At 39.5% G+C, this 23,782-nt stretch overlaps 1 protein-coding gene across 1 annotated transcript; it reads left to right on the top strand.

Moving 5' to 3' along the window:
• The first annotated feature begins 15,859 nt into the window (after positions 1 to 15,859).
• On the top strand, positions 15,860 to 21,217 carry LOC120093132 (zinc finger protein 700-like). The gene has a single exon (XM_039106744.2). The coding sequence runs from the start codon at positions 17,187 to 17,189 to the stop codon at positions 18,081 to 18,083; it is 897 nt and encodes a 298-aa protein (XP_038962672.1). The 5' UTR covers positions 15,860 to 17,186; the 3' UTR covers positions 18,084 to 21,217.
• The last annotated feature ends 2,565 nt before the right edge of the window (positions 21,218 to 23,782 follow it).

The following is a 23,782-nucleotide window of genomic DNA, read 5'->3' as shown; positions in this document are numbered from 1 at the left end:
ATCCTACCAGACTGCCCCATTCCCAAGGACATCAAGTTTCTCAAGATTTAGGTGTATCTTCTTTCACTGAGGCCAGACCAGGCAGTCCTTTGCTGTATATATGTTGGGAGCCTCAGAGCAGCCAGTGTATGCTGCCTCGTTGCTGGTTTACAGCATGAGAGCACTTAGGGTTCCAGGTTTGTGGAAACTCCTAGTCTTCCTATGACTTCACACTCTCCCTCAATACATTCAAGACTTATCTTAATTTAAACACAGTGGTCCCCAATATCATACATTGATTGAGAGTAATATTTGTTTCTGTTTCAATCAGCTGTTTGCTGGGCCTCTCATAGGGTAGCCATGGTAGGCTCCTGTCTGTGAGCACACCATAGCATCAGTAATAATGTCAGGACTTAGAACCTCCCCTTGTTCTGGATCCCAAATTGGGTATATCACTGGACCTCCTTTCCCTCAGGCAGGCTCTTCTCTATTTTTGTCTCTGCAGTTCCTTTAGACAGGAAGAATTCCAAGTCCAGGTGTTTGACTCTGGGTATGTCCACCACATCCCTCCACTTGATGCCCTCCCTTTCTTTTTGCTGGAGATGGATAAAACAAGTTCACTCTCTCCACTGTTGGGCATTTTATCTATGATCTACCTCTTTTGAGTCTTCAGATTCTCTCACCTACACCAAGTCTACAGTGTTACTTCATGGTCCCCCAAAGACCCCCCGAAACTCTTCACTATGCTGGCCCTTGGGGCTTCACTCCTGGTCACCCAATGGATGACCATGTTCCTATTTTCCTCTGCCCCAACCCCTTCCATCTCCGACCCACTTCCCTCCAAACTCCTGCCCTCTGCATTCTTCTCTTTCCATAGTGATTTTGAAGCATCCTCACTTGGGCCCTTGGGCTCCTTAACCTTCTTGAGTTCTATGGATTGCTTCCAGGTTTTTCTGTACACTATCTGGCTAATGTACACTTCTTAGTGAGTGCATACTATGCATGCCCTTTTTGGTCTGAGATACCTCACTCAGGATGACATGTTGTAGTGCCATCCATTTGCTGCAAAACTCATGATGTCCTGGTTCTTAATAGCTGAATAGTATTCCATTGTGTAAATGAACCATATTTTCTGGATCCTTTCATCCCTTGTGGGAGACCTGAGTTGTTTCCAGCTTCTGCCTAAAACTATTATGGCCATTATGAATATAGTGACACACATGCCCTTGTGTCATGGTGGGACACATTTTGGGTATATGCCCAGGGGTAGTAGAGCTGGGTCTTATAATACATCTCTTTCCAACTTTCTGAGGAATGTACAAATTGTTTTCCAGAGTGGTTGTGCCTGTTTGCAATCCCACCAGCACTGGAGAAGTGTTCCACTTTTCTCTACATTCTCACCAACCTTTGCTGTCTCCTGAGTTTTTGCTGTTAACCATTCTAATTGGTGTAAGGTGGTATCTCAGGCTCTTTTTGCTTTTCATGTCCTTGACCAAAAAAGTACATTGACCATTACTTCTCAGCCATTCGAGATATCTCTGAATTTTCTGTTTAGGTGAATTTTTCTATTTGATTTTTTTTTTGATGGTTAGCTTCTGAGTTCTTTATATGTTTTAGATGTTAGCCCTCTCTTTAATGTGGGGTTAGTGAAGATTTTTTTCCATGTCTCTAGGCTATCCTGTGCCTTTCAGATGGTTTTCCATTTCATAAGTCTCATTTATCTATTTTTGAACTTAGATCCTGAGCTATTGGAGTTTTTTTTTTTTTTTTTTTTTTTTTTTTTTTTTTTTTTTTTTTTTTTTTTAGCAAATCTACATGCTCCACACTGTGCCGATGAGTTCAAGGAACTTTCCCACTTTCTCTTCTATTACATTAAGTATATCTGGTTTATGTCGAGGTCCTTGATCCACTTGGACATGAGCTTTGTGCAACGTGACAGATACAGATTTATTTTAATTTTTCTATATATTGACTGCCAGTTACAGTAGCACCATTTATGGAAGATGCTTTCTTTGTTCCATTGTATATTTTGGCTCCTTTGTCAAACTCAAGTGTTCATAATTATGTGGTTTGATTTCTCTGTCTTCAATTTTAGTACAATCTTCAATCTGCCTATACCATGCTGTTTTTATTAATATTGCTCTGCAGTATATCTTGAGGCCAAGGGTGGTGATTACCCCAGAAGATCAATTTATTATTGATTATTTTACTTATTTACATTTCAAATGCTATTCCCTTCACAGTTTTCCCTCCACAAGTCCCCTATCACCCTTCTCCTACCCCAACCCCTCTCTTAAGGTGTTCCCAAACCCTTCTGCATCAGTGGCCGAATGTTCCCCTATCCTGGGTCATCAAGCCTCCACAGGACCAAGGGTACATTCTAGCTGAAGCCATGGGGATCCCCTGTATATTCGTTTGTTAGTGGTTTAGTTTCTGGATGGTTTCGGTGGTCGGGTTGTTTGATATTTTTGTTCCTCTTATGATGTTGAAAACCACTTCACATCCTTAAGTCCTTGCCCTGACTTCACCATTATTGCACTCAGTCCAATATTTCACTGTGTCCATGTATATCATTATTCATCTGAACCTTGCAGGGCCTCTCAGGGGGCATTTGTTCTGGGCTCCTGTCAGTAAGCACATTTGGCATCAGCAACAGTGTCTGAATTTGGTTTCAGCAGATGGGATGGATTCCAAAGTGGGCAGTCTCTTGATGGTCTTTCCTTCTGTTTATGTTCCACTCTTTGTTCCTGCATTTCCTTTTAACATGAGAAGTTCTGTATTACTATTTTGAGGTGGGAGGATGGCCCCATCCCTTAACTGGAGATCATAACATAACCACTAGATATGTTGTCTACAGGATCTAGTTCCACTTCTACAGTTATTTCGGCTAATATCCTCCCTGTTATATCCTAGGAACCTCTTAGGTCCTTGGCATCTGGGACTTTCTGGTGGCAATGCTGAGTTCCCCCTCCCCTACTTCTACATACCTACTTTCCAATTCCTGACACTCCAGCTTCTCCCTCATTTTCTCCGAAGTCTGAACTGGCCCAATTTTTTTTTCTCCCAACTCCCAGATCCCTCTGTCCCTCTACTTCCCAGAAAATAATCTCTTCCTGCTATTGAGTAGGACTGTGGTATCCATACTTTGGTGTGATCTTCTTCCTTCTTGGGTTTCTTATAGTCTGAGAGTTGTATTGTGGGTATTTGAACTTCTTCTTGCCAAATATCCACTCATCAATGAGTACATACCCTGTGCATTCTTTTATGACTAGGTTACCTCACTCAGAATAATATGTTCTAGTTACATCAATTTGCCTAAGAATTTCAGGAAGTTATTATTTTTAATAGCTGAGTAGTACTCCAGTTGTCAATTTACCACATTTTCTGTATCCATTCATCTGTTGAAGGACATCTGGGTTCCTTCCAGCTTCTGTCTATTATAAATAAGGTTGCTAGGAATACAGTGGAACATGTGTCCTTATATTTTGAAGCATTTTTGGTGTTATGTGCAAGAGTGGTACAGCTGCTTCCTCAGGCAGTTCTATGTCCAATATTCTGAGGAACTTCCAGACTGATGTCCAGAGTGGTTGTCCCAGTTTATAATCCTACCAACAATAGAGGAATGTTCCTCTTTCTCCATATCATTGCCACCATCTGTTGTCACCTGAGATTTTGATCTCAGACATTGTTACTAATGTGAGATATTGAATATATTTACATTTCAAATGTTATGCCCTTTACCAGTTTTCTGTTCATACACACTCTATCTATTCCCCTTTGTCCCTTCTTCTATGAGGGTGCTTCCCCACCCAACCACTTACCTTTTCCCGCCTCCCAGCCTTGATATTCCAGAATCCTGAAGAGTCCATCCTTCTCAGGAGCAAGGGCTTCTCCAATTTGTGCCCAACAAGGCCATCCTCTGTTACTTAGGCAGCTGGAGCCATGAGTCTGTCCTTGTGTACTCTTTGTATGGTGCTTTAGTTACGGGGATCTCTGGTTAGTTTGTATTGTTGTTCTTATTGGGTTGCAAATCCTTTCAGCTCCTTCAGTCCTTTCTCTAACTCTTTTTCTGCCAGTCGATACTCCTCAGTTGAAAATTATGTGTTTAGCTCTGTAACCCATTATTAATAGGGTTACTTGATTCTTTGGAGATGAACTTCTTTAGTTCTTTGTATATATTGGATACTAGCCCTCTATTGTAAATATGATTGTCAAAGAACTTTCCCCCATCAGTTGACTGCCATTTTTTCCTAATGACAATATACTTTGACTTACAGAACAAATTTTGCACATTACTTTCCCACAAATCCAGCCCTACAAATGATAATAGATGGAAAACTTCAACACATGTAGGGAAAGGACGCCCTTGACAAAGCAAGAAATTAATCTTCTTTCAGCTAACCCAAAAGAAGATAGCCATACCAACTAAATTCCACCTCTATCAATGAAAATAGTAGGAAACATCTATCATTGCTCCCTAATATACATCAACATCAATCCACTCAATTCCCTAATGAAAACACATAGAGTATCAGACTGGATACATAAACAGGACCCAGGATTTTGCTGCGTACAGAGAGCATACTGCAGTGATAAAGACAGACAATTCCTCAGAACTAAAGTCAGGGAAAAATTTTGGAACCAAGCAAAGTTCAAAATATTTGGTTTGAGTATTAAAGGGACACCCGGAAGTGAAATGGAGATGAATCCTGTGCTCAAGTATATTAAATTGAAATAAGAAAGTAAAGATCTTGGGGAAACATCCCACCCAACTGAATTAGCTCCATTCAACTTAAAACAAACCTTTAATCCCATGAGACAGGCAGGCAGTTCTGTAAAAGCAAGGTCAATATACAGATCAAGATCCAGCACAGTCAATTTTAGGGAGTGAATAAGTTAGAAAAGATAGAGAAGAGTAAGTTAGTGATAATGTAATAGAACATGGGGGCCACGTTCCAGTTCCTGCAAGAAGCAGAACTCAGCAGCTTCGGCTCTGTGTCTCTAGCTTTATATTCAAGAGGAGAATGAGAATACTGGGACAATTGATGCTATTTCGCTGGAGCTAAGAAAGCCATCAGCATCACTGAGGTGAGATTTTCTGTCAAATGTTTTCTGAGAATACAAAGAAGGTTTGTTCCAGAGATAGCCAAGTTTGTACCACATCCTGCAGCTGTTCTTGGTAATGTGTAAAAGTCACCCAGGTGCTACTCGTTTTGAAGGTATGAAGGCATCTTGTAGGGCAGCTGAGGATGGCCACTATGAGGGGCCATGTAAGGCCATTGGTGAAGGTAAACCCTCAGTTGCAATTGACAATCCAGGACAGACGGGGTCATGCCAAGAAGTTGAGGCTTGACACAACGAAGAGAGACCATATAAAGCTACCGGTGAAGCCTAGTTGCAATGGAAGAACCCAGTGTATTGGAGATGCCAGTACTATGAAAGGATCACCAAGAACAGCTGAGTCAGTGAAGTGGATCAACCTGAGTGCTGCAGAGGACAGAGCTGGAAAATGATGCCAGCCCTATGGAGGATCATGTGTAGATCCAAGACATTGAAACAAGTTGTAACATTGAAACTACTGTGGAGACCCAAAGAGTTTAAAGATAACAGAGCCACAGGATATCTACTGAAGAAAGCTGCTAATAGGGAGAAGAACCAACTCAGGAGAAAAATGTTTGTTGCTGTCAAAAAATATAAAAAAGGAGTTGAAGGGTTGGGGATTTAGCTCAGTGGTAGAGCGCTTGCCTAGCAAGCGCAAGGCCCTGGGTTCAGTCCCCAGCTCCGAAAAATAGAAAAAAAAATAGAAAAAAGAAAAAAAAAAGGAGTTGAAGAACCAAAGATTGCTTTGTCTTCAGACATTGAGATGGCAGAGTTTGAACTTTGCCCAGCTGGCCGTTTGTCTTAATTTAAGGAGTACAGTTAAGTGATTGGATGGACCTCAGAAGAGACTGAACTTTGTACTTTTAACATTGTTGATACCACTATATACTATGGGGACTTTGAAAGTTGGACTAAATGTATCTTTTTATTATACTATATTTACGTGGTCTCCATAGCCTTGTGTGTTTAAATAAGCCTATGGAGGCCTGGGAGTGGAATGTGATGGTTTGCATATGCTGGGTCCAGGAAGTGGCAGTATTAGATGCTGTGGCTTTGTTGGAGGAAGTGTGTCAGTATGAAGTGTGCTTAGAGAACCTCCCCATACCTCCTCCTAAGATGTTGAGTCTGTTCCCAGCTTACTTCCAGTGAAGATGTAGAACTCAGCTTCTCCTGCACCATGCCTGCCTGGATGCTGTCATGCTCTTGCCTTGATGATAAGGGATTGAACCTCTGTACATGTAAACCAGCCCCCAATTAAATGTTATCCAGGGGTTGGGGATTTAGCTCAGTGGTAGAGCGCTTGCCTAGCAAGCGCAAGGCCCTGGGTTCGGTCCCCAGCTCCGAAAAAAAGAACCAAAAAAAAATGTTATCCAATTAAAAGTCATAAAACTTGCCTTTATCATGTTGTCTCTTCACAGCAAAAAAAATTCTAACTAAGTCAGATACTTAGAGAGCATTTCACAAACTTCAACACCCCTCTATGATAAAAAGTCTTGGAAATATCAGAAATTCAAATGCCATATCTAAACATATGAAGTATTTCATGACATTTTTACTTTCTGTTTAAACATTTAAACATTAATATTGTTAAAATAAAAACATAATTCAGGTAAGGAATTGTAAACTTTTTAAGCTAGGATAGATGGCAGAATAATGTTCCTATACAGACAAAGTTGATGGACTGTGTGTTGTTAGTATACATCATACCTTATAGTTACATATTCTGCAACTTGTGTCTCTTCCTGGACAGTATATTTTGCCTGTAGATGAATTAGTGCAATTCTTGCCAAGTGGCTATCTTGTCAAAACTGGAGCAACTCCATATAGAGGTTATGATGTTCAATATGTTCTTTGAACCATGATGGGAGTATTGTCATGAGCTAGTATGTTTATTTGTCAAAATTCAAATAATAATGAAATGATAACAAATGCCAGATTCTGTGTATTTCTGATTTTCAAGACAATCAATAAAGTATATCTGAATTGCTAAACCTTATCTACTTGCAGCTATTTCTATTTGAATAATATTGAATACTATTTATTATAATTAAATCAGAATGTGACATAACCATGAGTTTACTATCTGGCCCATAAATAACATAATGAAAATGTGATGATTTTAAAGATTCTGTAATAGCATGTGCAGAAGAATTGGATCAGAGGCTTTGGTTCTTAAACGAATTGCATAGGTACAATGCCTACCTAAGAGTAACAATATTAATTTCTTTTTTTAAAAGATTTATTTATTCATTTATTATATATAAATACACTGTAGTTGTCTTCAGAGGGCATCGGATCTCTTTACAGATGGTTGTGAGCCACCATGTGGTTGCTGGGAATTGAACTCATGACCTCTGGAAGAGCAGTCAGGTGCTCTTAACCGCTGAGCCATCTCTCCAGCCCATAATATTAATTTCAAATTAAGTACCCATATATATTTATACCAATGAAAACCTTAAATCTGTATAGATATATAAATTCTGTACCAATGTAAGAAATTATAACTCAAATTTGAAACAAATACAAAGATACCCACTAATGTAAATTTATGGCTGTACAATGTTTTGTTCAATAAATTTAGTTACACAACCCATATATTTCCTCCCTGTTTAAAATTAAGCCCATTTCCAAATTATCCCTTAAAATACCATCCTAGCTATAACTTATAAAATCACAGGATGATGATTCTCCACAATGTCTTAATGCTGAATTGAGAAAATGAATTTTTTAAAGGGTTGGGAAGGGGGAGGAACATTAGAAAAAATTGGTTAGAATTAAGATAGCTAGATTTGACATTTGTTTTCCAGTCTGTGCATTAGAGAAGTCTCACGGTTTGACTGAAGTTCCAGAATCTGTCTGAAAGGATGGATGAACTTCCATTTTCATTCAGTAGCAATTTCTGAAACTTTTCTGGAAGCAAGTCTCTGGAGACAGCAGCCGGAGGCAGGTAGCTCAAACAGCAGGTCATCTCAGCTTCGCTGCAAATAATTCTTATCAGATCAGAACACTCTGCAATATAGGAATGGTACAACCAAGATTTTAGTACTATTAAGATCTTTCTATACACTGTGCAAGGTGAACAGATCAGCTAAGGTGAAATTTTGCTCCTTGTTTGACCAGATGAAAGACAACTATCCTTTTTTAAGTTAATTTGATCAATAACCAATTTTGTTAAATCTTCATTGACACCATACGAAGGATTGCACTCTGAATCTTAAGTATTGTCTAATTTTAGCTGAAGTTTTGGATAGAGGCATTTTTATGTCTAGATCAGTTATATGGCTGTTGCCATGTGAAGGAATCAGCAAATCAAATTTCCTGTCCTGTTTGATTTTCTCAAACTTTACTTTCTGTAGCCAAGTTCTTAAGGGTGTCTTCCCCTGTCATATCTGATCCATATTACCCTGGAAGGGGTCCAAAGCTTTTCCTTTTCTTTTATAAACAAATATAGAGTCTCTCCCCCATAATAGCATGTACTTGGTCCAGTAATCCAAAATCATCAATGGTGTGGATTGATTGAATTAGTACCTCCTTTCTCTTCAGCCTTGACCTCTTTTGACATCTTTCCCAAAGATTTCTCTTTCATGATGAAAAAGATTTCAGAAGTTTGAAAGTGCTTAAACATATTAACAATATTCATAGAGAATCTCTTCAGTATGGACTGTTTCATGATGAAGAGTATAGAAATGTGTGAAGGATTTGCCATATTAAGTGCGCCCACAGGTTTTCTTTACATTATATTTCCATGCTTTTGAATATAAATGACATGCGAAGGCTTTAGCACATTGCTTACATTCATAGGATCTCTCAACTATTATGTCTTCTTTTATCTATTTGATGATGTTTGCAATGTACAAAGGGTTTATCCCATTTATAATAATTGTAGAGTTTCTCTCATGTGTGTCTTCTTTCATTTACTTGGAGAGTACTGTGACTCGCACATTCCTTATATTCATCGTGTTTCTATACAGTATGTATTATTTCATGTACTAGGAGATGACTGTTTTGGGCAAATCCTTTACCACATTAGTTAGAGTCACAGCATTTCTCTCTAGTACATATTCTTTTATAGATTTGAATATGATTGTGATGTAACAAAGCTTCAGAACATTGATGAAGTTCATAGTGTTTCTCTCATAAATGTGTTTGTTTATGGATTTGGAGGCCACTGCTTTGTGAAAATGGTTTAAAACTACATTGGTTACATTCACAAAGTTTCTCTCTCGTATGTGTACTTTTAAGATTTAAGAGACCACTGCTTTGTGAAAAAGCGTTACCAAATTGATTACATTCATAGAGTTTCTCTCCTGTATGCCTTCTTTTATGATTTTGGGAGCACTGCTTCTTACAAAATCTTTACAGCATTGGTTACATTCAGAAGGTTTTTCTCCATTATGTATCCTTTTATGTGTTTTGAGACTACTCCTCTGTGCAAAAGCTTTACCACACTAGCTACATTCATAGGGCTTCTCTCCATTATACCTTTGAGAATGACTCTGAAATGCAAAAAGTTTACCATATTGAATAAAATCAGAGGGTTGCTTTCCAGTAAAATTTATTTCATGCCCGCAAATACAATGGGCACATGTAAATTTTTCTCACATTGATTATGTTCATGAGTCTTTTTATCTCTTTGATTTTATTTCAAATTTGGTTTAACTGTAAAGAGCAGTATGATCTAAACATAGTATCAGTTTGTTTACATTCAAAGGTGTTCCCTTTCATTATGGGTTGTCTTGAATGTTTGATGACACATGGAATAGGAAGAGCATTGATTACAGGACTCACCTTTATCCCATATTTTTTCCTCTAAGAGATCATTCACATGTATGAAGAGAACAAAATTAACTCATGTGTCTTGTAGTCTGAGTGCAAGGATAAAGTTTGCTATCATGTGAGGAATACTACATTTGGATCAGGAACCAATGTAAGCAGAAAAATGTCTATAACCCTAGATCTCATAAAAAATCAGCACATTGCATTTCTAAATGTCCCTAATAATGGTCAAAAACTAATAATTTATAAACTTATACCACATTAAGAAACTCTACTCAATGTGGGGTGTACAGAATATCTTCTAATTGTTCTGGAAAAGAAAGAGGTATGTTGCTTCTTTCAGTATTCCCTGTGCTCACGTGACTTGTATCCATCATGACATAGGACATCAATATTAAAAGAAAAATGACAAGTGAAAGAGTCCCACTTTCATTCACACAGTTTTGATTTTTTTCCTCATAGACATGTGGTTCAGGGTTTAAGGTTTCTCCACAAAACCTTTCTTGAATCTCATAAACACTCCATCTCACCAAATTTAACAGTGTTATTACACTAAGTATATGGTTAACAACAGATTTCCTACATATTACTTGCTCATTGCAAGGTTGTATAAATATATTTATGACCTAATTGATGGGTTTCCCTTTTGCAATAGCTAAGAGGTGTGAGATTGAACCAAGTGAAAGTTCTACAGTCTGGTTCTGCTGTATTTGATTCAAATGGTGATATATTTGTTGGGCATTGTTTCTGTGCTTTCCTAATTAAGCAATGCCTTGTAAACACAAATTAGATACCTGACATCTGTGATCACGGTTTGGGAGAGTTAGTAATCATCCATAACATAAAGCAGTCCATATTTTACCCTCTTGATTTATGTTAAAACTTGCAGGACATATTAAACTTTCTTTGGAGGCACTTTCTTATCAGCTTACACATGACAATTACCTTCCATGTGTTCTAGAACTTTTAAAATATACTTCAGTACTATAGTCTTCCCAAATGGAGCCTAAAATATGGTACCAGAGAAAGTATGTTACATGATTGGAAATCAGGCAACATTTAATTTACTACCTTTCCTGAACTTTAGAACCATGACTGATTTATTCACGTCGTTCATCCTCATTTTCAACTGAAGTTACAAAAACAAATAACAATAAACAAACCAGCTATGCCTACATTTTAAAAAGTGAAAAATAAATTCATTGTATTACATACAGATATTAGATTTCTATAGGTCTCCAACATCACACCTTTGTAGAGACTCTTTGGCAAAGGATTGGGCAATGCCCACTCTTCCTCAGTGAAGTTTACAGGCACATCATCATAGGTCAGTACATCCTAAAACATCCAATATGTGTGTCCATAACAAAGCATGATACCACCTTCCAGTCTCCATCAGTGCCCAGAGCTGGGTCTATCCCAAAGCCCTCCAATCCAAAAGGTGCCTGTAGAGGTTCTGTCAGGAGCGCTCTCACTTCTAAGCCCAAGGTGAGACCCCACTTTCTCTCCACTGACTGTCCAAAGAGAGAACCACCAGGAGGACACAAGGCACAGGAAATGTAGAGCAACCTGGGATGGGACACTTCTGGTCTTCATCTGTTCCTATCTAGTTCCCAAGACAGGTCTCCAGGTCAAAAACTCGCATCCCAACTCCGCACAGTTCCAAGTCTCAGCAGGAATCTTGAGTCTAACATTATGCCATTGACTCGAGGACAGACAGGTAAGCTATTTGAAGAGAAGCGATTGTACTGCTGAACTTGAGATCTGCAGGTGTGACAAAATATTGGCCCAGGCTGGAACCATTAGGCTGTGTCCCTTTAGTATCCTCTAATCCTACGGGTTAAACTGATGTCACTCAAAGTTCATTAGCCAATCAGCACCTCCGAGCGACTTGCCCAGTCAGGCAAGGAAGAGGCTCTTCCTGGAAGGCCTGCAACTTCCTTTCCATAACTCAGCCCGTTTGAGTGTTTCTGAGTGGTGTGCTCTGAGTGACTCTTCAGGGTGCTGTGAGGGTGTCTCAGGGAGGCTCAGAACTCCAGACATGGTAAGTGCAAGGTCATCTTCACAGACAAGAGGAGCAAGCTGCTTAGGAAAGAATACATGTGTAATCGGCCTTCGCAGTGGCTGGATGGTAAGCGGCAGCGAGACCTAATGCAGCCACTTGTGAGGTCCTTGACAGTTTCTCCTTGCCCCTGACTGTGGCTTCTGAATGACTTTATTATGTGACCTGCAATTGTCCCAAATTCTTATGGCTGTGGCTTGTGTTGAGAAATATACTTGGCAGGATATCAACCCTGAAATCCCGAGTTTTATACCATCCTCTACAAATTGAGACCTTAGTAGTTACCAGGTAGGAATAGGGTCCATTTTTAGTGATTTTGTGGAGGCTGTAAAAGACCTCTCGTGTATTGGGTACCACTTCAATAATAAGCTGTGAGGTACATGAGTGGAATTGATGATGTAATGATTTATCCACGTTTAGGCTATAATAAGTGACAGTAAGTAGAATGTAGCTGAGGTGGACTAGATATAAACACCTCACAGGTATGGAGTATGCTAAGCAGTCCTGTTTAAGATTAGGATAGTAGTATATATGTTTGTTTACCAGGATTGTCCAGACATTTGTCTTCAAATAATAATAAAGGGGACAAATCTAGTTTACACACAGAGATAAGACCCATGCTGATATCAAAGAACAGGCTTCTAGCAATATTCTTTCTTTATTTTGTGCGTTTGGTGTTTTGACTATTATGTGATGTAGGTGTTTCTTTTCTGGTCTAATCTATTTGGAGTTCTGTAGGCTTCTTATATGCCTATGGGTATCTCTTTTTTTAGGTTAGGGAAGTTTTCTTCTATGATTTTGTTGAAGATATTTACTGGTCCTTTGAGCTGGGAGTCTTCACTCTCTTCTATACCTATTATCCTTAGGTTTGATCTTCTCATTGAGTCCTGGATTTCCTGTATGTTTTAACCAGTAGCTTTTTCCACTTTTCACTATCTTTGACAGTTGGGTCAATGATTTCTATGGAATCTTCTGCTCCTGAGATTCTCTCTTCCATCTCTTGTATTCTGTTGGTAAAGCGTGTATCTACAGCTCCTTGTCTCTTCTTTTGGTTTTCTATATCCAGGGCTGTTTCCATGTGTTCTTTCCTGATTGCTTCTATTTCCATTTTTAATTCCTTCAACTGTTTGATTGTGTTTTCCTGGAATTCTTTCAGGGATTTTGGTGACTCCTCTCTATGGGCTTCTACTTGTTTATTTATGTTTTCCTGGAATTCTTTCAGGGATTTTTGCGATTCCTCTCTGTAGGCTTCTACTTGTTTATTAATGTTTTCCTGTGTTTCTCTAAGGGAGTTCTTCACGTCTTTCTTGAAGTCCTCCAGCATCATGATCAAATATGATTTTGAAACTAGATCTTGCTTTTCTGGTGTGTTTGGATATTCCGTGTGTGCTTTGGTGGAAGAATTCGGCTCCGATGATGCCATGTAGTCTTGGTTTCTGTTGCTTGGGTTCCTGCGCTTGCCTCTCACCATCAGATTATCTCTAGTGTTACTTTGTTCTGCTATTTCTGACAGTGACTAGACTGTCCTGTAAGCCTGTGTGTCAGGAGTGCTGTAGACCTGTTTTCCTGTTTTCTTTCAGCCAGTTATGGGGACAGAGTGTTCTGCTTTCGGCCGTGTAGTTTTTCCTATCTACAGGTCTTCAGCTGTTCCTGTGGGCCTGTGTGTTGAGTTCACCAGGCAGGTCACTTGCAGTAGAAATGTTGGTCTTAACTGTGGTTCTGAGGTTCAAGTTTGCTCGTGGGGTGTTGCTTATGCGCTCTCCGAGGTGGCAGCAACCAGGAAGATCTGTGCCACCCTTTCTGGGAGCTTCAGTGCACCAGGGTTCCAGATGGCGTTTGGTGTTTTCCTCTGGCGTCAGAGATGTGTGCAGAGTGCCTTCTCTTCTGGTTTCCCAGTCGTGTCTGCCTCTCTGGAGGTTTAGCTCTCCCTCCCACGGGATTTGGGTGCAGAGAACTGTTTATCCGGTAGGTCCCTTCAGGTTCTGGAGGTGTCTCAGACGCAGTGGACCTGCTGCTCCTGGGCCCTCCTCTACGGGAACCCAGAGGCCTTATACAGTTTCCTCTTGTGCCAGGGATGTGAGCAGGGGTGGGCAGTGTTGGTGGTCTCTTCCGCTCTGCAGGCTCAGGAGTGCCCACCTGACCAGGCGGTGAGGTCTCTCTCCCACGGGGTTTGGTAGTAGAGAGCTGCTGCGGGCCAGGATCCGCGGGTTTCGCATCATCTCCTCTTTATAGAAATGATTCTAAGACAAGCTAGCCTTACAGTAGCAAAAGACTCAGGTAGCCTGGAACCTGGTCAGTTGCTTCCCAGGGCAATGACCTTGCATTCTTTTGATGAAAATTCCTAAATTCATCTGTTAAAGGAATGACGCAAAAGAGTGTTTTATAATTACCATGGTGACTGTGGGTGTCTCCATTGACAGGCCAGGAGAAGCAAGTCTGTGATCTGCTGGTACTAAGATGGGCTTTGGGTCAGGCTCTGGTTCTGTTGTTCTGTTTTTCAAGATATTTACTGTCCCTTTACATTTGGAGTTTTTGCTGTCTTTTTTTAGTGTAAACCTCATGTTTAATCTTCTCTCTGTGGTCTGGATTTCCTGGATGTTTTGTCTTAGAAGTTTTATGCATTTTTTTGCATTTTCTACTACTGTTGTGTCAATATTTTCTATGGAATCTTCTGCCCCTGAGATTCTCACTTCACTCCCTTATATTTTGTTGGCAATGCTTGTGTCTATGACTCCTGATCTCTTTCGTAGGTTTTCTATCTTCAGGGTTGTCTCTCTTCGTGGTTTCGTTATTGTGCCTCTTTATATTTTTAGATCCTGGATGGTTTTGTTTTATTTCTTCACCTCTTTCTAAGTGTTTTCTGTAACTCTTTAGGGGATTTTTGTGTATCCTCTTTAAGGCTATTACTTGTTTATATGTGCTCTGTATTGCTTAAGGGGGTTATTTATGTCCTTGTTAAAATCCTCTATCATGAGAATGAGATGTGATTTTAAATCCAAGTCTTTTTTCTCTGGGATTTTGGTATATCCAGTACTTGTTGTGGTGGGAGAACTGTGTTGTGATGGTGACGGGTAGTCTTGTTTTCTATTGCATAGGTTCTTGGGCTTGCTACTTGCCATCTGTTTAACTCTGATGTTTTTGTTCTTCCTGTTTCTGACTGTAGCTTGATCCTCCTGCAGACCCCTGTGCTAGTGATCTTAGGAATGAGAGTTCTCCTGGGAGACCATTGCTCTCTGTGTTTATTTTGGGTCTGGACAGCTATGACATAATCTTTGCTCTGGAAGCAGATGTAGACCATATGGGTCCTCTCCCAGGCGCCCTGCAGCTCCAGGGCCCTGCATGTTTCAGAAGTAATATTTTGGACAATCTGTAGAGAATGCAGGGGATATGGGAGTTGGGTTTCCCTCTGTGTGCTTAGTAGTGAGGGTGGTCCTAGGAAACCAGCTCTCTGTGGGCAGTTTTTTAGTCTGGAGAACTATGGGACAGCCCCAGCTCTGGGAGCAGTTGGAGAGTGGAAGAGCCCCATCCCAGTGTGCACTGCAGTTCCTATACCCTGTGCGCTCCTGGTGTTTCTCCCTTTGGACAGTGAGTGGAGAAAAAGTGGGATCTCACCTATGGGTTAGGAGTGAGAATTTTCCTGACAGACCACCTCTGTAGGCAGGTATTGGGTCTGGAGGGCTTTGGGACAGCCCCACCTATGGGCACAGATGGAAACTGGAAGGTGGTATCACGCTGGGATATGTACACATGTATTGGATCTTTCAGGATGTACTGACCTATGATGATGTGCATGTGAACTTCACCCAGGAAGAGTGGGCATTGTTGGATCCTTCTCAGAAGAGTCTCTACCAAGATGTGATGCTGGAGACCTGTAGGAATCTCACTGCTATAGGTAATGCAAGGAATGTTATTATTCACTTTGTAAAATGTAAGCAGAGCTGATTTTGGTTATTGTTATTTGTTTTTGTAATTTGTCTTGAAGATGAGGAAGAATGGGGTGAATAAATCAATCATGGTTCTAAAGTTCACTTGATGCAGTAACTTATATGTTGCCTAATTTCCAATAATGTACCATACTTTCTCTGGTACCATTTTTTAGGCTACTTTTGGTAAGACCATGCTAGTGAAGAATATTTTAAAAGTTTTAGAAGACATGGAAGGTAATTTTCATGTGCATGCTGATAAGAAAATGCATCCCAAAGATTTGTAATATGTCCTGCAAGTTTTTAAGAAAAGGAACGGTGTAAAATACTCACTGCATTATGTAATGAATGATTACCAAATCTCACACACTATGTACTCCGATATCAGGTATCTAATTTGTGTTTGCAAGGCATTTCTTAATTAGGAAGACACAAACACTATATCTTAACAGATATGTCACCATTTGAATCAAGCACAGTAGAGCCAGAATGTAGAACTTTCACTTGGTTCAGTCTCACACCTCTTAGCTATTGCAAAAGGGAAACATATTGAGTAGTTCATAAGTATATGCCTAAAACCTTATAATTAGTAAAGAATCCATAGTAAATCTGTTGTTAACCATATTCTTGTAATAACACTGCTGAATTTAGTGAGATGGACATTTCATGAGATTCACGAATGGTTTTGTGGAGAAAACTTTTCCCTATACCACATCTCTATGAGGAAAAAAATCAAACTGTGTGAATGAAATTTGGAACTCTTTCACTTGTTATTCTTCTTTTAATATGGATGTCATATGTCACTAGAGATACAAGCCATGAGAGCATAGAGAAACTGAAAGAGGCAACGTACCTCTCTCTTTTCCAGAAAAATTAGAAGATGTACAGTATAATCCTACTTTGAGTAGAGTGTCTTAATATGGTATAAATTCATAAACCATTAGTTTTTGACCATTTTGGGGGTCATTTACAAATTCAAAGTTGCTGATTATCTTTATGAGATTAGTAGTATAGAAATGTTTATGTTTGCCTTGGTTCATGTTTCAAGTGTAGAATTCCTCACATAATAGTAAAATTTATGTTTGTAGTCACACTGCAAAAGCTATGTGTTCATTGTTTTCTCTTCAAATATGTGAATAATCTCTTATAGAAAAATTAAGGGATAAATTTCATGTAATCAGTGCTCTTCTATTCCACGTGACTTAAACATTCAAGAAAACCCATAATGAAAGGGAACACCTTTGAATGTAAACAAACTGATACTATGTTAAGATCACTTTGCACTTTACTATTAATCCAAATGTGAAATGAATTCATAGAGATAAAAAAAACCAGGAACAAAAACAATGCAAGAAAAATTTCCATTTACCAATTGTATTTGCAGGCATGAAAGAAGTTTTATGGGAAAGCAACCCTCTAATTTTATTCAATATGGTAAAACCTTGGCATATCAGAGTCATACCCAAAGGCATAATGGAGAGAAGCTGTATGGATATAATCAATGTGGTAAAGCTTTTGCAAAAAGGAGTCATCTCAAAAACCATGAAAGAACACATAGTGGAGAAAAACCTTACGAGTGTAACCAATGTTGCAAAGCCTTTGCACAAAGCAGTCATCTCCAAAGACATATAAGAACACGTACAGGAGAGAAACCCTATGAATGTAACAAATGTGGCAGAGCCTTTGCACAAAGCTGTAGTCTCCAAAAACATAATAGAACACACACAGGAGAGAAACCCTATGAATGTAACCAATGTGGTAAAGCTTTTGTACGCAGAAGTACTCTCAATATACATAAAAGATCACATAGTGGAGAAAAGTCTCATGAATATAACCTATGTGGCAAAGCCTTTGCACAAAGAAGTGCTCTCCAAAAACATGAAAAAATACATATAGGACAGAAACCCTATGAATGTAACCAATGTGGTAAAGCTTTTGCTCGAATGAGTCATCTACAAAACCACAAAAGAAATCATACAGGAGAGAAACCCTATGAATGTAATCAATGTGGTAAAGCTTTTGCACAAAGAAGTACTCTCCAAAAACAAACACATACTGGAGAGAAGCCCTATGAATGTAACCAATGTGGTAAAACCTTTGCAGGAAGAAGTAATCTCCAGTTACATAAAAGAACACACACAGGAGAGAAACCCTATGAATGTAAGCAATGTGGTAAAGCCTTTGTGCAAAAGTGTCATCTGCAAAAACATGAAAGAAAGCATATAAGAGAGAAACCCTTTTAGTGTACCCAATATGGTAAAGCTTTTTCACAAAGCAGTGGTCTCTAAAATCTTAAATGTATACACACAAGAGAGAGACTTTTTGAATGTAAACCAATATGGTTTTCTACCATTTTCACAAAGCAGTGGCCTCCAAATACATAAACAATCACATACTATGGAGAAACCTCATGACTGTCATCAATGTTCTCTAGCCCTTTTACATAACAATCATCTTCAAATCCATAAAAGAATATATACTAGAGAAAACTGCTGACTGTACCTAAGGTGGTAAAGCCTTTGCCCAAAACAGTCATTTCCTAGCACATAAAATAATACAGATTACCTAGAAACCCTATGAATATAAAAAATGTGGTAAACCTTTTGCAAGTCACAGTACTCTCCAAGTAAGTAAAAGAAGACACACTCAAGAGAAACCCTATGAATATAATCAATGGGATGAAGCCTTTGTACACTGCAATCATCTTTCAAATACATAAAAGAAGACAAACAGGTGAGAAACCATGTGACTATAAGTAATGTGGTAAAGCCTTCGCATGTCAGTCATAGTCAAATGCACAAAATAAACCTTAGCATAGAGAAATTCTGTGAGTGCATTTAATATGGTGAAGCCTCCATTTATGCCTACAGTCTTCACATGAAACAATCCATACTGGAGATAAACTCTGTGAATGCATTTAATATGGTGAAGTCTTTTCAATTTTCACACATCATCATCATAGCAAAAAAAATAAAAGAATCCCTATGAAGGCATTGAACATGTTGAATCTTTTGCACTTTTCTACAGTCTTTATCATCATGAAAGTAATCATACTGTAAAGATATGAGTGTAAACAATGTGGTAAAATCTTTGTGGAATGGAGTCCTCTCAATTCCAACACAACTTAAATGCAGGTGATGAAAATGACAGGAATTTGTTTTAATAAATCTGTTCCTGGATCATGGACAGAAAATGAACTCAGAGTCTAAACTGTGACAAGTAAGATACCTGCCTAACCACTGTGAGCCAGAGTGTTGTAGAGCTGCCATCCCACAATCAAAACCTCTGACCCAGAATTCTCCCTGTCTGAAAGAACAAAAATGGAGAAGAGCGTAAGCAAAAGGAGGTCCAAATTGTGTTCCAGCTCAGTGGGAGGCACCAAGGTCTGACACTATTATTCATGCTATGGTATACTTAGAAACAGCGGTCTATCATGGCTGTCTTCTGAAAGACCCAAAAAGCAGCTGAACGAGTCAGATGAAGACATTCACACCCAACCAATGGGCAGAAACTGCTGATGCCTGTGGTTAAACTAGGAAAAACCTGGGAGAGACTGAAGAGTGATCCTATAAGAATACCAGCCATGTCAATTAACCTGGACCCCTGGGATGTCTCAGACACTGCTCAACCAACCAGGCAGCATATACATGATATGACCACTCCCACAACACATGCAGTAGAGGACACTTGGGTCTGCACGCATTCAGAGAAGATACAACTAACCCTCTGGAGACTTGGGACCTTTGAGAGTGGGATGGAGAGATGGAGACATCCTCTTGGAGATGGGGAGAGGAGGTGTGCCTTGTGGAACAGTCAAAGTATGGACAAGGGAGGGCGATAAGTCTGGACTGTACAAAAAAAGATTAAACAAATAAAAAAAATTAAGAGGAAACAGAAACATTTGTGCAAGTTCAGCTACATTTTCCACTGTCCAGGATTGAGGGGCAGGTGCTTATGTAGTTTACTGTGTCAACTGTTAGGATGTGGGTGTTACAGTTTAATCAATGATATTCATTTGTTCTTTGGTGTTAGGGAATATGCATTATGTTTTGAGGAGCACAAGATAAACAGCAGTGGGCATTGTTACAGACAGTCATTATGTTTTCAAAAACAAAATGTTGAATAAGGGGAGGTGGTCTGCCAATGGGCACTCTACAACACCTCTGTGCCTGGGAACTAGAACTAAGTTTCCACATATGACTAAATGAAGGGTGTTAAAAATAAAGGTATACTTGGGGCTTGGGCTGGTTTGTTTGTTTGTTGCTTCTCAAATTGTATGGATTTGTTTTAATTCACTCTTGTGATAAATTGGTTACCAAATGGCATGAGAATCCTGCATTTGAGATGCTGAGATTCTCTTTCCCCAACTGGTTCTAATTTATAAAATTGCCAGAGACCAATGTCTAGGCAGAGACAAAGGAATCACATTTGGATTCAAGGGCAAGGGGACAAAAGAGGATCACCATGCCAGGAAAGGAATTGGATGCAGATTTGAGAGCTGAGAAGGACGGAGTGCCCTACATGTAAGTGCCAAAGAAGAGTAGCCTCAGTGGTGTCTCCTCAGGTTGGTTGTGAATAGCAAAGATGGGATATAGATTTTAGTAAGTAATAAGTTAGAACTATCTCAGGGGAGGAATTATCAATGTAGAAAATAGGGACTGGCCCTGCCACTGAGCTGATTTATGCATATTAAATACAGAGTGCTCTCTCTGTCTCTGTCTCTCCCTATCTCTCTCCCTCTGTGTGTGTGTCTGTTTGTCTGTCTGTCTCTCTGTCTTTCATTTGAGAATCCATAGCATTTGACAGGACAGCCAGGAACTCTGGCAGGTAGTGTCCACTTGTAGAGCTGAGTAACCAACCACCTCTACAGAATATGTCTCAACTGTAGGCTTGATTTCAGTACTAAAACTTAATTGAAGATTCTAAAACGGAAAACACAGGCCATGGTGTGAGATTGGGAGGTGGAAAAACTTGGATTGTTAGCAGAGTTGCTGGTTTTGCCGGAGCCACATGGTTGTTCATCAAGCTGTGCAGGTTCAGCACTAGAACAACAGGTGTGCTTGAACTTTTGCATAATTCTGGGGTTCGTGGCATGAGCTGGGACACAGCAAAGTTCCTCAAGTCGTCTCAGGCAAGCTGGGTAGCAGGGGTGGGGTTTATCACGGGCCCTTCTTAAAGATTTCTGTCTGACTCAGGATGTTTAAGCTCAGAAGTGCAGGAAGCCCATGTGGTACTAAGAGATAGTTGCCCAGAAGGCAGAGAGAGAGGTCGGTGGGAGAGGCTGCCTGCCTTCTATTATCCGATAAGCAAAGGAGAGAGATAGATGATATTAGTTTAATTACTTTTAAGGATAAAAATATAATGGTAATTGTATGTGTTTAAATTATATCTGTAATAAAGTAATCCAGGCCTTTGATCTGAAATAGAGGACACAAAGGCAGGGAGATAGAGAGAAATCCTATCTCAACAAATAATAATGAGGTATTAATCTACACACAATGAAGAATGAATGAAAAGTGCTTTAAAGAAAATCTGAGAAAGTCTGTGCCAGGGAAGGCACTTGGATTGTTTGACCGATAGCTACACAGCAGTGATGGAATTGCTTGGCCAGGTGTGACAAATTAAGAGTCTGCAAATAGGCTTACACAGTAAGTAGAAGGGAATTTATCTGAAGTAAATCCATAGGAAAGGATGTGTATTCAAGTTATATAAAGTGGAAGGGTATATAAATGTAGATTTATAGATACAGGTAACTATCCTGATAGAGATATTAAGTTCCATAGAATGGAGAATTTAAGTAGGCATAAATAAATACATAGAATATTTTGATCTCAAAATGTGCATGAAGAGCAGGGAATAGGTAGAATAACCTTATGCCAGACAAATACTATAAACTTAGGCCTTTTTCTCATGTACAAACAGGGAGGGACTCCCTTTTTTTGTCCCTGAACCAGGAGCACTGTCTCAAAAACTAATAACAATTACTTAGATGTTTTGATTGTTTTGAATTCTTTATCAAAACATGTGGTTATAAGTTTGGTGGTTATATTAAAAATCCTTGGAAAAGAGTTCAAAAGGGATCAAGACTGAAGAAAAAGGAGGCTGCTAATTGAATCAATCTTTACCATTGAGATTTTGGGTTACTGGACCAACGACATGCTATTATGGGAAAGAGCCTCTATATTTGTGTTCTTAGAAGAAAAGAAAAGGTTTTGAACCCCTTCCTGGTTTTATGAATCCAATAAGATGGGGGAAACCCCACTTAAGTTCTAGGATACAGAAAAGAAAAGTTTGAGGAAATCAAACAGTACAGACAACTTGATTTGCTGATAGTTTTACATGGGAACAGCCCTGTAACTGGTCTAGACATAAAAATGTCTGTATCCAAAATTTGAGCTAAAATTAGACATGTTGTTGGTTGTGGAACAGTTAAGATTCATAGTGAAATCCTACACGTGGCATGACTGACGATTTATTACAATTGACTATTGATCACATTTACTCAGAAAAGGATAGTTGTCTTTCAACTTTTCAAACAAGGAGCAAAATTTCATCTTAGCTGATCTGTGCGCCTTGCACAATGCATGGAAAGATCTTAAAAGTACTAAAATCTTGTTTGTGACATTCATACATTGCAGAATGTTCTGCTTGGACAAGAATCATTTGCAGGGAGGCTGAAATGGCCTGCTATTCCAGCTACCTGCTTTGTGATGCCTTTTCCAGAGACTGGCTTCCAGAACAGTTTCAGAAATTGCTGCTGACGCAAACTGTACTCAGTTTATCAGCATTTCAGATAGATTCCAGAATGTCAACCAAACCCCGATTCTCCAAGATATGCCGAGACTGGAAAACAAATAGTAAAGCTAGCTTTCTTAATTCTATCCAAATTTATTATAATTTTCCTACCCCTCCTCTCCCCATTAAGAAATTCATCAGCTCATTTCAGCAGGAAGATTTTGTGAACAGTCATCATCCTGATACTTGGATCTGGGTGTCTGGTTATGGTGATTTTATAAGTTATAGCTTGGCAGCTATTTTAAGGTGTAATTTGGAAAAGGCCTTACTTTTAAACAAGAAGCAAAGAAATGGGAAGGGTTCCTAAATATATTGAACAAAATATTATATAGCCATAAACTTATAAAAGCTATTGTTTTTACATTATTACCATTTCCATGAGAATAAGCATCAATGTTAGGAGAACAGATGCCACAGACAGCCAAAAGACTGAGCGACTGTCTCTGTTACAGTTGTTGGGGAATCTACCTGAATAAAAAGCTCCAAGCTGCACATATGCTATGCATGTTTTCAGAGGGTAGCACGGGTCCAGTCCATGAATGCTTTTTGGTTTGTGGAAAATTCTCTGACAACCCTTAAGTATAGAGGTCAATTAACTCTGTTGGTCTATGTATGAAGTTCTTATTACCCCCAGATTCCTCAATTTCTCCTAAAAATATATCACAAACTTCTGGAGCTCCCTCAGGTGTATATCCATTTTGTACAGCTGCAGCCTGGAGCCTCTAAAAGGACAGATAGGCTAGGCCCCTGTCTGTCAGGATGCAGAGTATCATTAATACAGTCAGGGATTGGTTCTTCTCCGTGCGATTCATCTGAAGTTGGACCAGTGATTGGTTTTCCACTCCCTCAGACCCCACTCCTTCTTTGTCCCTGCACCTCCTGTAGACAGGAAGGTTTTGTAGATGGGTTAGTATGATCAGTCCTTCATTGGGAGTCCTGTCAGGTTACAGGAGGTGGTCACTTCAGGCTCCATATCACATACTCCTTGGAGTGAGCCTCAGCTACCATCACACTCACTCATTCCATGGAGCATCCCCCATTCCAGGTCTCTGGCACATCCTAGAGGAGCCCTTCCGCAGCCTCTCATTCCTTCTGGAGATGCCCCCTGCCTTCTCACTTCTGTCATCATCTAATGTGTTTGTGTCCC

Source organism: Rattus norvegicus, chromosome 3 (genome assembly GCF_036323735.1).
Source record: "Rattus norvegicus strain BN/NHsdMcwi chromosome 3, GRCr8, whole genome shotgun sequence".
NCBI lineage: Eukaryota > Metazoa > Chordata > Mammalia > Rodentia > Muridae > Rattus > Rattus norvegicus.
This window is presented reverse-complemented; position numbering and strand designations above follow the sequence as displayed.

Excerpts from the sequence above, each read along its gene's own strand:
- LOC120093132 (XM_039106744.2), top strand. The coding sequence starts at position 17,187 with ATGCAAGAAAAATTTCCATTTACCAATTGTATTTGCAGGCATGAAAGA.